Source organism: Gossypium hirsutum, chromosome A06 (assembly GCF_007990345.1).
Source record: "Gossypium hirsutum isolate 1008001.06 chromosome A06, Gossypium_hirsutum_v2.1, whole genome shotgun sequence".
Taxonomy (NCBI): Eukaryota; Viridiplantae; Streptophyta; class Magnoliopsida; order Malvales; family Malvaceae; genus Gossypium; species Gossypium hirsutum.
In genome coordinates this window covers 123,119,029-123,133,880 of record NC_053429.1, presented here as the reverse complement: position 1 = coordinate 123,133,880, position 14,852 = coordinate 123,119,029, and the positions used below count along the sequence as shown (strand labels likewise).

Sequence of the window (14,852 nt, the reverse complement as noted above, 5' to 3'; positions counted from 1 at the left end):
TTTTTAATTTCTGTTTTTCAATTTCTGTTTTTCAAAAAAATCAACTCATATTGCGAGATGTGAGTTGAGCCTCGAGTCACATGCTGAGGTGTTTTTAATTTCTGTTTTTCAAATAAATCAACTCATATTTCGAGAGGTGAGTTGAGCCTCGGGTCACATGCTAAGGTGTTTTTAATTTATATTTTTCAAACAAATCAACTCATATTGTGAGAGGTGAGTTGAGCCTCAGGTCACACACTGAGGTGTTTTCAATTTCTGTTTTTTTCAAAAAAATCAACTTATATTGCGAGAGGTGAGTTGAGCTTCAGGTCACACGCTGAGGTGTTTTCAATTTCTTGTTTTTTTTCAAAAAAATCAACTCATATTGCGAGAGGTGAGTTGAGCCTCGGGTCACACGCTGAGATATTTTCAATTTTTGTTTTAAAAATCAACTCATATTGCGAAAGGTGAATTGAGTCCTAGGTCACACACTAAGTTCGCAGGCCGATCTATTTTCGATGTTTGTTTCTCAATAAAGGATAAAATTGGAGTTAATCGAATACACATATTTTGCATCCTTGAAGTTGCAGTGAAACAGGTTGAAATTACAAGTCTAATATCCATGAAGTGTAGCGGAACCCTAAAATTGTAGTGGAGCAGACTAAAGATATTAGACCTTATCTCCCTTAATTTGCAGTGGAGCAGTGAAGCAGAACGAAGCTATGAACCTCAGACCCCTAAAGAAACGAACAAAGTGATGCTACGAGTCATATCTTTGAAGTTGTGGTGAGATAAATTAAAGCTATAAGACGCAGTGGACTGGGACGAAGCTACAGGAAGAAGAGGGGCACCAAAGAAGTCAGGACTCGACGAGAATGGGCAAAATTGGCCCTCTTTAAAGTCTTTGCTCCATTCTCGTTACACGACAATGAGCAAAGAAGGGCAGTTGTTATAGGCTAATTTTGACCTTATTACATCAAAGGCCAAAACAATTAAACCCTAACTCAATACAACATAAACTTATTTTCAAAAAAAGACAAAACCCTAACCACCTAGTGCCACCCCTATTGTCTGCTATCATCACACCCACTCCAACTACTCCCACCTGCAAAAGAAGAGAAAAACACACAAGAAAAAAAAGTAGCAAAGGAACAATATAATATGTATTCAAATCGGCTATAAAGCCAGAGAAAATAGAACACAAAGGAAGATTCTTTTTTGTGGCAAGAATACAAACATTCCATTTCAAAAGCAAAAAAAAATTCCAGCAAAAAAAAAAAGAACATTCAGCAATCTAAGCAAGAAAAAAACTCCAATATCCGGCAAGCAACCAAACAACCAAGGACTAACCACCATTAACACCACAACCAAGCTCCCAAACCGAAACCCACTCTAAATAGCCGAGCCAATCGATTATCAGCCACCCCAAAACCCAAACCTCAACTACCCGTAGCTTGATTTCACACGGCGCATACGTTTGCTGTTGGTGGCGCGCACGGTGGAAGGAGAAAAGGGGGTTCGGCGGCTTGAAGCTTGGATCTCTTCTTTCTTTCTTCGTTTGCTGCTAGAGACTTGTTTGTTTGGGGGGTTTAGTATTAAAAAAAAAAAAAGAAATATTTTAGTTAATGGATTGGTTTATGTAAGGTTTGATGGGTTAAATTTGGTTTGAGTTAATTAGTGAGTTGGGTTATATATTAAGTTAGTGGGTTGGGTTGGTTGTGTTAGGCTTCTTAAGTTAGTGAATTGGGTTGGTTTGTATTATTATTATTATTATTATTATTATTTTAATGAGTCGGGTTTAATTTGGTTTGAAATATTAAGTTAGTTGGGCTGGGATTATTTTGTAATAGGCTGAAATGATTTGAATCTTTTGTCCTTATGTGAATTTTATTTGGGCCATGCAAAAATTTGATCTAAAAAAAATAAATTTTAAAATAATCGAGTCAACCCGACTCTATTTGCGACAATTTGATCCAGTGACGATCACCAACAAAGGCCCATTTCAGCAACCCGGGGAGAAAAGAGATTAATTTCAGTAACCCATAACATTGGGCTTCGATATATTCTTACCCTTTTTATTATTATTTACTCATTCTGAATTTAATATATATTTTAGATCACATATTATTACAACATTATTATTAGTTTTCTTTTTATTATTTTAGAAATATTTTTATTTTCTTCTTAGGTTGTATTGGGCTAGGGTTTAATTGTTTTGGCCTTTGATATAATAGGGTCAAAATTGGCCTACAACACTAAAATTAAAAAAAGGAAAGTTAAAACCTTACATTTCATCAACCAAACCCTATGTATCAAGCACAAAAAATTTAGACTAAATTTGACCCAACCCAGCACACACAACATGCACTTTACACCAACCTTGACCCGAACCCGAACCCTTTTCTTGTAATCCTTGCAGAGTCTATATAATTTGAGTGACTAAACACTTTGGGTTATGTAATAGTGAACTTACTCTGTTTCAAGGGCTGCGATTTCATATCTCACTTCTTCTAAATGTTCGTTAATGGCAGTTACAGCATCTTGCACTCCTCTAATGGCTTCCTTGAGAGCATTATCATACTCGGCATTTGCTTCTGCTTCTTCGGTTCCGGCAGCTTCTGTTATCTCCTGGAGATGCACACATTCATGCTCCATTGGCTTCTTAAATGAGCAATTCTCATGGTTCACCAAACGCTCTGACGGACGACCTGCCTTCTTCAAGACCTGAATCGTGGCAGTCTATGTATAGAATATATATAATACACCGTCAGCAGAGAATGCAGGATTTTACAATAAGGCACATATTAAATATAGCCATACAGGTAAGAAGGTTGATGACAAAGAATATGTATCATATATATTTAATATAATATCGAAATTGAGTTTTATGTACCCACACCTGACGCTCATCTCCGATCACATAGAATGACAACATTAAATTGTAATTCCATTGTTCAATATAATAATCTTAGCAGCAATGGTACAAGAATGACTAGAGACATACCAAATGTAATTTCTGCTTTTCCTGTGTTTGAATGGCTCTGAGAAGCTCAGCTAGATCAACTCGGCAGTAATTGGGGTTTAAAAACAGAGATTCCATCTCAAGGACCTGCAGTCAAACCAATGATGTAGTAAGAACATATGGTCTCAAAAAAATGAATCCAAAGTTTATGAATGATCAGCTGTTGAACTCGGAACTTGTTTTGAGCAATCATTGAACTCTACTGTGATCTCACTGCAAAGCTGCTGGTAGGCCAATTCCCCTCCCGATTTCATATACTCCGAAAAACCCCTGATTAGTTTAATGCCAAAACTAACGTTCAAAATTCTCTGTAAAAAAACATGGTAAACATAACAAAAGCATAACATATAGTACATTCAGTCGAAGCCTTTTGAAGCATTATAATTATACCAGGCAAAGAACACACAATACAAGCAAACGAGAAAAACAACTAAAAACATGATACAAAAAATAATATGAACATGAATAGTTATCTTTAGATAATCTTTTCATGGTTTCTTTTGTTGCATTGGGTTGGTACTGTAGCAGATTTCAGCTTCTTTTGGATGATAAAAATCATATTTATCCAAATAATAATACGAACAAGACAAGAATATACGAATGTATCAAAATCTACATAACATGAATTACTGAGTACAGAGAGTTTATAAGTATACAACACCTTAAACATTATGACAATAAATAAAATAATTACGACATAAAACAAAGATCACCAGGTCTAAAGAACACGAACGTACATTCTCATCACTCAAGGACACAATTTATTCCATGAAAATGGTTCATTAAGCATCAAAGAAACCTTTTTACAAACAATTTCCTATTCTTGCACCATGTCCATAAAAATTTTAGAAGTATATAATACCTTAAACACGAAAACTACACAAATACATGACTTTCCAAATTTAACGAATTCAATATCATACAAGTTCAAAGTACATTCTTATCACTCCAACACGAAAACAACATGAATATATGAATTATCAGCCGTAAGAAACGTTTTATAAACAATTTCCTATTCTACTCTTTTCATTTCAAGATAAAGCTTAAGTAAGCGTTAGAATAAGTACATGCATTTCATACTGAAAAACCCAGGTTCTAATTAGGCGCATGGATTCGCTTATTTACCACCAAAATATATACAAATAAGAAAAAAATTAAACCCCAAGGGAGGGATTTCAAGAACTACTAGACGCATGGATTAACTATTCATTGATATTTTCCCTGATTTTTAGCAATAACACTAGTATTGATTAGCGAACCCAAGAAATAGTTATGAATAAGAAAAAAAGTGAAACAAAAGAATGGATTTAACAAATCCAAATCAAATTTAGGGGTTTCTTTTTGGGGAGAAAAAAGAAATGAAGAAGGCTTACGTTTTAAGCTTGGAGTAAGCCTGAGCTCTACGCTGTTGAATTTCAAGGAATTTGCGAAGTAAATTGAGAATTTCATTGCTTTTACTGCAATTGCTGTTTTCTTGTTCAATCTCCATTGAGTCTTTTATTGAAACCTTCTTCTCAAAATCTTCCATTTTTTTCCTTTTCGAATTTGCCCCTTAATCCGATCTCTGCAAGTTTTCTTCGTTAATCTTCTGCGGTCACGCCTCCCTCTAAGAAACTGGAAATTGAAATGCTTCGTATTTACACTGAAACCAACAAATAACTTAGAAGGCTTTTAAATATGGGGAGTTAGAACCCAGCCCACTTTTTAATCTGATTTTTTTCTTAAATTTATTTTTATATTATTATTCAAATATTTTTGGATAAGGATAAGGCTTTCAGACTTAAACCCTTAGTTGCCTTTGCGATTCTCGATTCAATTAATTTCAACAATTATTTAATTTAATTAAATAATTATAAATTTTAAAATTAATTAGTGAAAAATTATTAAAAAAATAATTTAATTAATTTGATTATTTAATCGATTGAATCTTAACTCGATTAATATTATTATCCATACAAAATAACGTAAATTTGAATACGCTAATCTACGTTACCTTTCAATTTAAGAGTTTAAAAAAATTTATCTATTTAATTAATTTTTTATTTCGATTTAATTAATCTGAAATTATTTATAAATCACCAAATTAATCTCTCCAAACCGATACTTCGTCCAATTTGATTTTAATAACATTGAATATGATGAGATTTCCCCCTCCAATATTAATTGCCTTGGTAAATTCTAAAAATAGTCACTTTTATTTGTTTTAAGTTACATTTTATTCACTTATGTTTGAAATGTTATGTTTTAATCACTTACATTATTGTTTTGTTACGAAATGATCAATTTACTGTTAAACTCCATTACCTCCCTAACAGCAGTCCTACGTGGCAGTTCAAATGAGTTTTAAATTCCAACTGGGATGTCTAATTGCTGGAATAAAAATAGATTTTTAATTAAATAAATTTGATTTAGACTGTCACGTAGAACATCCAAGTTGGTATTTAAAACTCATTAGACTACCACGTGGGACCTCCGTTAAGGAGGTAACGGAGCTTAACGGTAGAGTGACCACTTCGTAATAAAGTGATAACGTAAGTAACTAAAATATAACATTTCAAACATAAGTGATTAAAATGTAACCCAAAACAAACAAAAACAATTATTTTTGTAATTTACTCTTCTTTTAATTGGTTCTTTCAAAATTAAATATCAAGATTAGTTATTTCAATAATTTTTTAATCTTTTAATTGGCCTTTTAAAATTAATGGATTATTTTCTATATCATCCAAAATATAAAAAATTTTAGAGACGATATTATCAGAAGGAACAATTCTAGTGTACCCTAAAATGACTATGAAAAATACCAAAAATAAAAGCTTTGAACATTTCTAAAACAAAAACACACTCATCATTTATTCCTTAAAAACGTAAGTTACAATAGTGGATGTATTGCAATTTCATGATACATTCACGTTGCGGATAAAAAAAAATTATGAAGTAAATATATTTATTAAAAGTTCACATAAAAGTTAATTGATATTACTCGTGGCTCGGCCTATTTAAAAAATGGGTTTTAATTTTTGTTTAAACCCATTTTTCGAATCTATATTTTTATTTAAACCTTCTTACTTTTTAAACCAATCTTCAAATCTAGATGAGTGACTCGACTCATGATTAGATACCTTATTCATTGTTCGAGATTTTATATTATTTGAACTTGAACCCGTTTTTATTATCTTTGAGTCTAAACCCACATATTTTAAATATTAACAATAATAAAGTTATTTAAAATTTACATAATAAGAAAAACACTATATATGGTAATATTATCTTGTCTATATCTATAAGATTTTACATTTGACTGAGTCATATATGCTTAATCAATATGCTTTAATACATACATATATACATATATATATACATACATATATACATATATATATTCTCACGTATTAAGTCATGGCTTGCCTAAACAATGTAGTCAACTGCCCAAAGTTGGGTGGTTCTAACCATTTTTAATTATTTATTTCCATTCTTTAACTTTTATTCTAACTTCTCACTGAAAAAAAAATTAAAAACTTTTTTTCTATTTAATAATTTGTATATTCTATTAATTATATTATATATATATTAAAAATTCATTTATTTACATCATATTTTATAATTGTATTTTGTATCGTGGGAGTGTACTTGAGTTAGTCTCATTTTGTATGTTCAATTACATTTAAAGTTATTTAATTGAATTTGAATTTATTGAGTATTCATTTGTACTCCTCTCTTATGAAGATTTATTTATATATTTATAAGGTACAATCTTTTGATATGATGTATTAAGATTAAATAGGTCTTTGTATGTTGACACGTATTTTCTCTTAGAATTAACATGTGTCCTCCAAATATGAATTCGTCTACATGGTGACAAAGAATATAGGCGAACCATGCAGGCTAACTACATGATAATTGAAGTAAGAAGAATCAAGTTGATCTTAGGCTTAGTTTGGATGGGCGATTGGGTGCGGTGTGGTGCGTTTAGCTTACTTTTTGTCTCACGCTGCAATATCGCTACAGTATTTAATTTCACCGCCACCGTTATTTTTACACTAACCGCAGGAAACGCACCGCCTATCCAAACTCACCTTTAGTTGGATAGCGGGTTGGTCTAGGAACAGATAATGACAAACATTATAACAGAATTCAAATTAAATTATTTCAACACTAATATTTAATTGAACAATCAAGAAGCCTAATTGAGTATCTTAAATGTTCATTTTATAATTTATAAAAATGATCATTTTAAGATTTGTGATTGTTCTTTCTAATAATGTAATCTCTAATATTTAAAGTCGAATTTTTAAAAGTGTAAAATGTTCTATCACTTCACTCAACGCGGTAAATAATTTTTATTTTTATTTTCTAGAAAAAGTTGTTAGTTAATAGTTGACTTTAACTTTGTCACTTCATCATCAGCTACTTCCCCTTATAATATATTCCTTTGGTTCCATCTGAGTTTGGTTCATAATTTATACCATAAACTAATGAATCAACTGTTTGCCAATTGCTGATGTCAATCCGCGTTTCCCCTTATTTTTTCTCGATTATGTTGACTATTTTAGCAAACAAATCCTCAAGCTTCAACCTCATCCGCCATTGTTGCTTGCTTTACAAAGCTCAAAAGCTCTTCAAATCATCTCATTTTCATTGATTTACCCATGGGACAAGATAAAGCGAAACTAGTAGAAGAATACGAAATCCTAGATATACTAGGACGAGGTGGATTCTCAGTCGTAAGAAAAGGTATAAAAAGAAAGAACGGATCAGATCATGAGAAAACACAAGTCGCCATTAAAACACTGAAACGATTCGGAACGACGCCGTCACCAGCTCGAGTCGAGAAAACAATAGCTTCGATGGCGGCGTTATTGCCCACGCGTAACCAGGTTTCCATCTCCGACGCGCTGTTGACGAACGAGATCCTCGTCATGAGGAAGATCGTCGAGAACGTTTCGCCGCATCCGAACGTGATCGATCTCTACGACGTTTACGAAGATCAAGCCGGGGTTCATTTGGTGCTGGAATTGTGCTCCGGCGGGGAGTTGTTCGATCGGATAGTGGCGGAAACACGGTACTCGGAAGCCGGTGCGGCAGCGGTGGTACGGCAGATCGCGGGAGGATTAGCGGCGATCCATAAGGCGAACATTGTTCATAGAGATCTGAAACCGGAGAACTGCTTGTTCTTGAATAAAAATAAAGATTCAACGTTGAAGATCATGGATTTTGGATTGAGTTCAGTGGAGGAATTTACGGATCCGGTTATCGGGTTGTTTGGATCCATAGATTATGTTTCACCGGAGGCGCTTTCTCAAGGGAAAATCACAGCGAAGAGCGATATGTGGTCTTTGGGTGTCATCTTATACATCTTGCTTTCGGGGTATGTTCCCAAAATCTTCCATATTTTTTCCCGCTGTTCGAAATCTTAAATTATTTATTATTATTATTTGGTCATTGAATTTTTATTTTTATTTTTGTTTTAGGAAAATTGAGAAATTATATTTTTATTTTAATTTATCAGAAAATTAAGTCTAATTGAGTAATATTATTACAATTGACATGAAAATCAATTGTTTAATAATTAACAAAATTAACATTTCAGTCATTTGTCTGTAAGCAATTAGTAAATATCAATAATTTAATTTTATATATTTACCAATTTCTAAAAAAATTAAAATAGAATTATTAATTTTATAGCTTTTTTTTAAGTAAAATGATATAATTCATATTAAAATTCTTTTTATTTATTTAGGGTTATATTTGATTCTAGGGGTGTGTAAATTTCAGGTAAAGCTGAATTAATTTGGTTAACCGATCGAATTCAGTTAATCAGTCGGTTAACCGAATTAGTCCGGTCAAGGTCGGTTAATAATTTTTTGGAAATTTGGATAACAGTTTGAAATCGGTTGGTTAACCAAATTAACCAAACTTAATAAATAACATTATAATATATAAGTATTCAGTCAGTTCAGCTAATTTTTTGGAAGTATAAATGAATCGGTCGGTTAATTCGGTTAATATTTGATATGTTTTCTACTTCTTTTAATAAAAAATAAAAAATAAAAAATATAAATTTCGGTTAACCGACCGAATTAACTGAAAAATTTTGATTTAGTTAATTTTTTTAAAAAAATTCAGTTCTATTAACGGTTAAGGGTTTAATAAAGTCGATTAATTTAATTAATGGTAATTCGGGTCGGTTAACCAATTTAACACCCCTATTTGACTCGATTTATCTCGATAATTTTAAATAAAAAAGAATAGCTTATGATTCGTCGATAAACATGTTTAAAGATTGAGCATTTTTAAATATGTTTGCATAATCTAAAATCAAAACATTCTTTTGAACTCTAAACTAATATACATGTTAAATGTATATACACTAGCCAAGCAAAAAGAAATTTTGGGAGGTCAAATTTAAATTGTATATTTTTTACGGTAGTAAAAATGAAATTTTATTATTTTAATAGTTTATATCTTTATAATTTTTAAAAGATTAAATTAAATTTTTATCATTTTGGGGCTAAAGTGTAACTCTACCATTATTAATTTAAAATTTTATATATTATAAAATGCCTAAATGAAAAATCTTCCATTTTAAGGGGTCAGGGCCCCTGCCAACCTCCTCTGGCTCTACCAGTACTGTATATATATATATATGTATCTAACATCCTAACTCGAGTATGATAATATAGCTATTTGGTACTTAATTTTAGTTTCAAAGTTCAATTTATATTTAAATTACTTCTTTTTCCAATTTGATACTTGAATTTGACTTTAATGTTTAATTTGATCTCCATACCAAATGATATCATGTGGCCCAATGAGTACTAGACATATGTTCTCTAGTAAAAAAATATAGGTACTTAATTGGGATAGAAAAATTTAAGTATCAATTTGAACATTAAAACTAAATTTAGGTACCTAAATGGGATAAAAAAAACTTTAAGTATCAAACTAAAAAAAATTCAAATATCAAATTAAACATTAAAACTAAACTCAAATATCAGATTAAAAAATATTTTAATATTAATTTAACATTAAAGCAAAACTTAAGTTTGAACCTAATATAGCGCAAACATGTACATATTCCTGAATTTACGTAATATATTCACGCCATAATTGTAATGCCATTTCCTTACTTTCATATTTTGCAGGTATCCACCATTTATTGCTCAATCTAATCGTCAGAAACAACAGATGATCATGGCTGTATGTTAATTAGTTTTATTCCTTCTTTATAATTCATTGGATTTATTTGAATAATAAGTTAAAATTTGATGCCTTGACAGGGAGAATACAATTTCGATGAGAGGACATGGAAAAACATTTCTTCATCAGCAAAGCATTTGATTTCTAATCTGTTGCAAGTTGATCCTGATAGAAGACCTAGTGCTGAACAAGTATGTATATCATCTCCTTTCTTTTAACCCTTTTTACATTTGAAGCAACAGTCTATGGTTGGATTTGGATGGTAGCATCTATTTAAAAATATAATAATTTTATTATAGTGAGATCTTTTTGCAGGGACGTATTTAGCATGTTGGCAGGTCCGTCTCCCTAAAATAGAAAATTATTCATTTAGGCATTTTAAAATTTTTAAAATTTAAATTTAGTAAAAGTAAATTTACACTTTGCACCCTTAAAATGATAGAATTTTGATTTAATCTTTTAAAAATTATAAAAATATAGGCTATTCAAATAGTGAAATTGTGTTTTTACTATCATAAAAAATATTACAATTTAATTTCGACCCTCTAAATATATATATATTTTTTACTTCACTTCTGCTACTGTTGATTATGTCAGGTAAGATTTGCATGGAGAAATATGAGTTTACCTTTTTAACCTATTCAATTGGTTTTGACACTAAAAGAATGAAATTAAATTCCAAAAAAAAAAACATTTGATAGCTGGTTTAATAGGTTGCAAGTCACTAGTAAAATTTCCCGACTTTTAACGTGATTTAATTAAACGGTTACAGTTTTTTTTTATATTTTAACCACAACCATTAATTTAAAAAGAATCTCACCTTAGGGCTTGGACTTACCTTCAGTTTTATTCGAATTTGAAAAAAAATGACGATTTAAAATTAAAAAAAAAAAGAAAAGAAATGCAAATTAAATCAAATGCCTTCTTTCAATATGTACAGCTTCTAGCTCATCCATGGGTCATTGGGGATTCAGCAAAGCAAGAACAAATAGATGCGGAGGTTGTTTCAAGATTGCAGAGTTTTAACGCTCGTCGTAAGCTACGTGCTGCCGCCATAGCCAGTGTGTTGAGCAGCAAGGTTTTACTAAGGACGAAGAGGTTAAGGAGTTTGCTAGGCTCCCATGACCTATCAAAGGACGAAATTGATAACCTCAAGTCGAATTTTAAGAAAATGTAAGCATCCAAAACCGAGCTTTTTACATTTCCCTTTTTAATAAGTTTGAGATTTCAAATATTAACATTTGCAATCCTTCCCTTCTCTAATATTGAACAAATTAAATCTCATCCTAATTAATTCATAAAAGATAATTTTCAAGTAATTTTGAGTTTAGATCCAACATCTACATCTCTTTCCCCATTCTCATATTGTAGCCCGAACTCGGATCTTACACTAATCATATAATGCAATCACTTTTACAATAGATCTAGAAAATTGGACATTTTCCTAACTAGTTCTTAGGACCATTCTTAAGGGATAGTGATCCTCCAAGTTTGGCTCCCAGCACTGCAACCGTTTCACGCATGCACTTATCCTTGATTGTAGTCTTATTAAGAGATAATATTCAATAAATTTTACAACTCAGATATTAGTTTATGCATCCATTCTTAAATATAGTATTTGGTAACATACAGATGTGCTAACGGTGACAATGCTACTTTACCCGAATTCGAGGAGGTGCTAAAAGCAATGAACATGTCTTCACTACTTCCCCTGGCTACTCGTATCTTTGACCTATTCGATAGCAATCGAGATGGTACTGTTGATATGAGAGAAATTGTGTGTGGATTTTCCAGTCTTAAGAATTCTAAAGGAGATCACGCTCTTCGCTTGTGCTTCGAGGTACATCTTTTATTTATCTTATTTTATAAATACTTTTATATTTAATGTATTTATAGTGTTTTAATTTAGGGTTAGTATTTTTTTCAAGGTAAATTTTTTTTAACTCGATAAACGCAGTTAAATGAATGACATGTATTAATTTTGATTTTGTGTATTATCCAAATAATTTTTTTTAAATTATGTACTATTAAGTTAATTACATGATGCTTTTTTTTATTAAACTTAAAGTAATTTATACATATATACATATGTATATGTATATATCATAAAAATAAAGTTTTTCGTATTTTTCAAAAAGGGATTACCTAAAATTATATATATCGTTAAAGTAATAGAAACATAAGATTTTGTTAGTTCTATGGTTTAAAACTCTTTGAATTTTAGTAATCATGAAGAACTTCGAGACCCGTTCTTAATATTTTTGAGGCCTTAAGTAAAATAATAAAATGAAATTTTAGGTCCCTTAAAAGTTGATAAAAGAATTTTGACTTTTAAAAGTTAACTTTTTTTGTGCCCTTAAAAGCTGGAAAATAATATTTTGAATCCCTTTTAGTTTTGGGCCCTGGGCAGCCGCACCTCCAGACGACCCCCAGGATCGGGTCTGAGAACTTCAATGAAGGAGATTTCAATTATTTTAGTAATTAGAAAATGGTCCTATTACTATCCTAGCTAAGGCAAGTTTTTTTTTAAATGAATTTTTTTCAATTATTTGAAAATTTTGAGATATATTCTATAACATGTACAATAGAAAAAATGGAAAATATAAGAGAAAAAAACCCTAACAACAACACGACTAGCATAGCTTGAACTCAAGTCACACTTGAAAGAATAAATATCTTGACCATCAAACCAACACACAATGTTGATCATAAACTTTTTTTTTATTCTATTTATTAACAAGCTTCTATTTTCTTGGCTAACAGATGTATGATACAGATCGATCTGGCTGCATTACTAAAGAAGAACTAGCATCAATGTTAAGAGTAAATTCACTTCCTTATTCTTATAGTTTCTTTTTTTCTAATTAATGTGGATGTAGGTAGTGGTGTGAGGCAATTTTGACAAATAACCATTTTTTCATATTTTTATAATATATATTTATATTGTGCACGTACTAAACAAATTTATATACCAAAGTTTGCTACTAAATATAAATATATATACTTTTTACAATATTACATTGAAAATCATTAGTAGAAAAAGTGGGATGGAGTTACATGAAATAGTTATGGATATATCAGTGTTTTTAATTAGCATCCATGCAAGAGTGGTGTTGAAGAGGATGAGGGGGCTTTTTATCTTGGATCATTCTATCGTCATTTCTATATAGATAAGGGCTGCAAACGTTGTTAAGTAGGATTGTTTGTGACTTTTCTAATCTTTTATGGGAACTAAACTTAGAGTGATTTTTTAATATAATAATTTATTTTTTACTGTATTCCCGCAACATGTTTTAAGGATAATTGCATGAATAAACAAAGATTAATTAATTATTTTAGAAGTGTGCTGTATATAAAATAATGAAGGTTTCATTCATTACAGGCATTGCCCGATGACTGTCTTCCACCGGATATTACAGAGCCTGGAAAGTTAGATGAAATATTCGATCGAATGGATGCAAACAGCGATGGGAAGGTTACGTTCGAAGAATTTAAGGATGCCATGCAAAGAGACAGCTCTCTCCAAGACGTAGTCCTCTTTTCTCTTCGACAACAGTAATATTCATGTCTTTCCTAACTTGAATTATTAGTGTAGTTCTGAATCATGTTGGCGAATTTTGTGGTGGACGTGGTTGCGGGTGTTTTGACCATTATATGACATTTCGTCCTAGTGGTAGATGTGAACTTGAAAGTGTTTTAAGGAAATTGATAATGTCATGATCGAAATGTGATGAGTAAAATGCGACAATGATAATTTTCGGTAGAACTTTGATTATTTATCGAAGAAGTATTCTGTTTTTTTTTTTTTTAAATTGTGATTCGAATATAAGTTATCGTTGGTGAAGACAAACATCCCACCAATAGATTACAATAGAAGTTTCGTGTTTTTAAATCATTATTTCTAGGTTTAAGGGTATAAATTTTTTTCTGAATTTTTTCAAAAAAGCAATTATGATCTTGATTGACCGACATTGACCATTAATTTTTAACGATCAAGATGATGTAACAGTAAAATTTAACTTTTTTGTTCTGTTTTTCGCCAATTGAGATGTCAACCCGGATGTCACATGTATTGTTGATGACATATCAGGAAAGAAAATGTTCATCAACAGTACACTAAGTTTTGACCGTTTACATACTTAATTAAATGTAAAAAAGAAAACAAAAGTTTAATTATTATTTTTTAAAATCGAGAATTTTTTTGCACTCTTAAGCTTTATTTCTATTAATCATTGATAAGTAGTTTATCGTTTTTAAAAATAATATATTAATTGTTTGAGATATAAAAACATGAATTTAAATTTTATAACTATTTTTACCTATTTCAAAAGGGAACACTAAAATTTGCATATAATAAATTCAATAAATTTTACTAAGAAAGTTAGGTTAACATGTATTTTTAAATTTAACCAAGCAGATTTAACTTTTACCTTTTGGGTCATAATTGAAATTTCAAAATTTAAAAAGTGAATTAAAGTACAGGGACTAAATATACAATTTACTTAAAGTACAAATACTAATAGTAGAATTTCACCTTTGGTATTCTTAAATTTGTCGTGTTCTCCTCCAAGTGGACTAAGGATGGGCCAAGATCCAAGTGGGCTAACCCTTATCTATCCTTATCATTTTCCCTCTCTTTAACTCAAAACGC

At 30.8% G+C, this 14,852-nt stretch overlaps 2 protein-coding genes across 3 annotated transcripts; one reads left to right on the top strand and one right to left on the bottom strand.

Annotated features, from left to right (window-relative positions):
* Positions 1 to 2,240: 2,240 nt before the first annotated feature.
* LOC107942971 (uncharacterized) lies at positions 2,241 to 4,691 on the bottom strand. Its single transcript, XM_016876701.2, has 4 exons — positions 4,375 to 4,691; positions 3,178 to 3,271; positions 2,984 to 3,088; positions 2,241 to 2,718 (listed from the first exon to the last, which is right to left on the bottom strand). The coding sequence occupies exons 1-4, from the start codon at positions 4,527 to 4,529 to the stop codon at positions 2,449 to 2,451; spliced, it is 624 nt and encodes a 207-aa protein (XP_016732190.1). The 5' UTR covers positions 4,530 to 4,691; the 3' UTR covers positions 2,241 to 2,448.
* A 2,751-nt stretch (positions 4,692 to 7,442) lies between these two features.
* Positions 7,443 to 13,988, top strand: LOC107942972 (calcium and calcium/calmodulin-dependent serine/threonine-protein kinase). Of its 2 annotated transcripts, XM_016876702.2 has the most exons (7): positions 7,443 to 8,369; positions 10,147 to 10,201; positions 10,282 to 10,392; positions 11,142 to 11,374; positions 11,834 to 12,041; positions 12,965 to 13,024; positions 13,584 to 13,988. In XM_016876702.2, the coding sequence occupies exons 1-7, from the start codon at positions 7,651 to 7,653 to the stop codon at positions 13,758 to 13,760; spliced, it is 1,563 nt and encodes a 520-aa protein (XP_016732191.1). In that variant the 5' UTR covers positions 7,443 to 7,650; the 3' UTR covers positions 13,761 to 13,988. The 2 variants fall into 2 exon arrangements, with proteins under 2 accessions (XP_016732191.1, XP_016732192.1); XM_016876703.2 differs by lacking the exons at positions 12,965 to 13,024; positions 13,584 to 13,988 and adding an exon at positions 12,595 to 12,892 and having other exon boundaries at positions 7,453 to 8,369.
* The last annotated feature ends 864 nt before the right edge of the window (positions 13,989 to 14,852 follow it).

Coding starts and splice junctions, on each gene's coding strand:
- LOC107942971 (XM_016876701.2), bottom strand. CDS start 4,529: ATGGAAGATTTTGAGAAGAAGGTTTCAATAAAAGACTCAATGGAGATT. Junction 3,272..4,374: donor GCTTACTCCAAGCTTAAAAC/GTAAGCCTTCTT, acceptor TAAACTAATCAG/GGGTTTTTCGGAGTATATGA. Junction 2,719..2,983: donor AAAAGCAGAAATTACATTTG/GTATGTCTCTAG, acceptor TTCTATACATAG/ACTGCCACGATTCAGGTCTT.
- LOC107942972 (XM_016876702.2), top strand. CDS start 7,651: ATGGGACAAGATAAAGCGAAACTAGTAGAAGAATACGAAATCCTAGAT. Junction 11,375..11,833: donor AAGTCGAATTTTAAGAAAAT/GTAAGCATCCAA, acceptor GGTAACATACAG/ATGTGCTAACGGTGACAATG. Junction 12,042..12,964: donor CTCTTCGCTTGTGCTTCGAG/GTACATCTTTTA, acceptor CTTGGCTAACAG/ATGTATGATACAGATCGATC.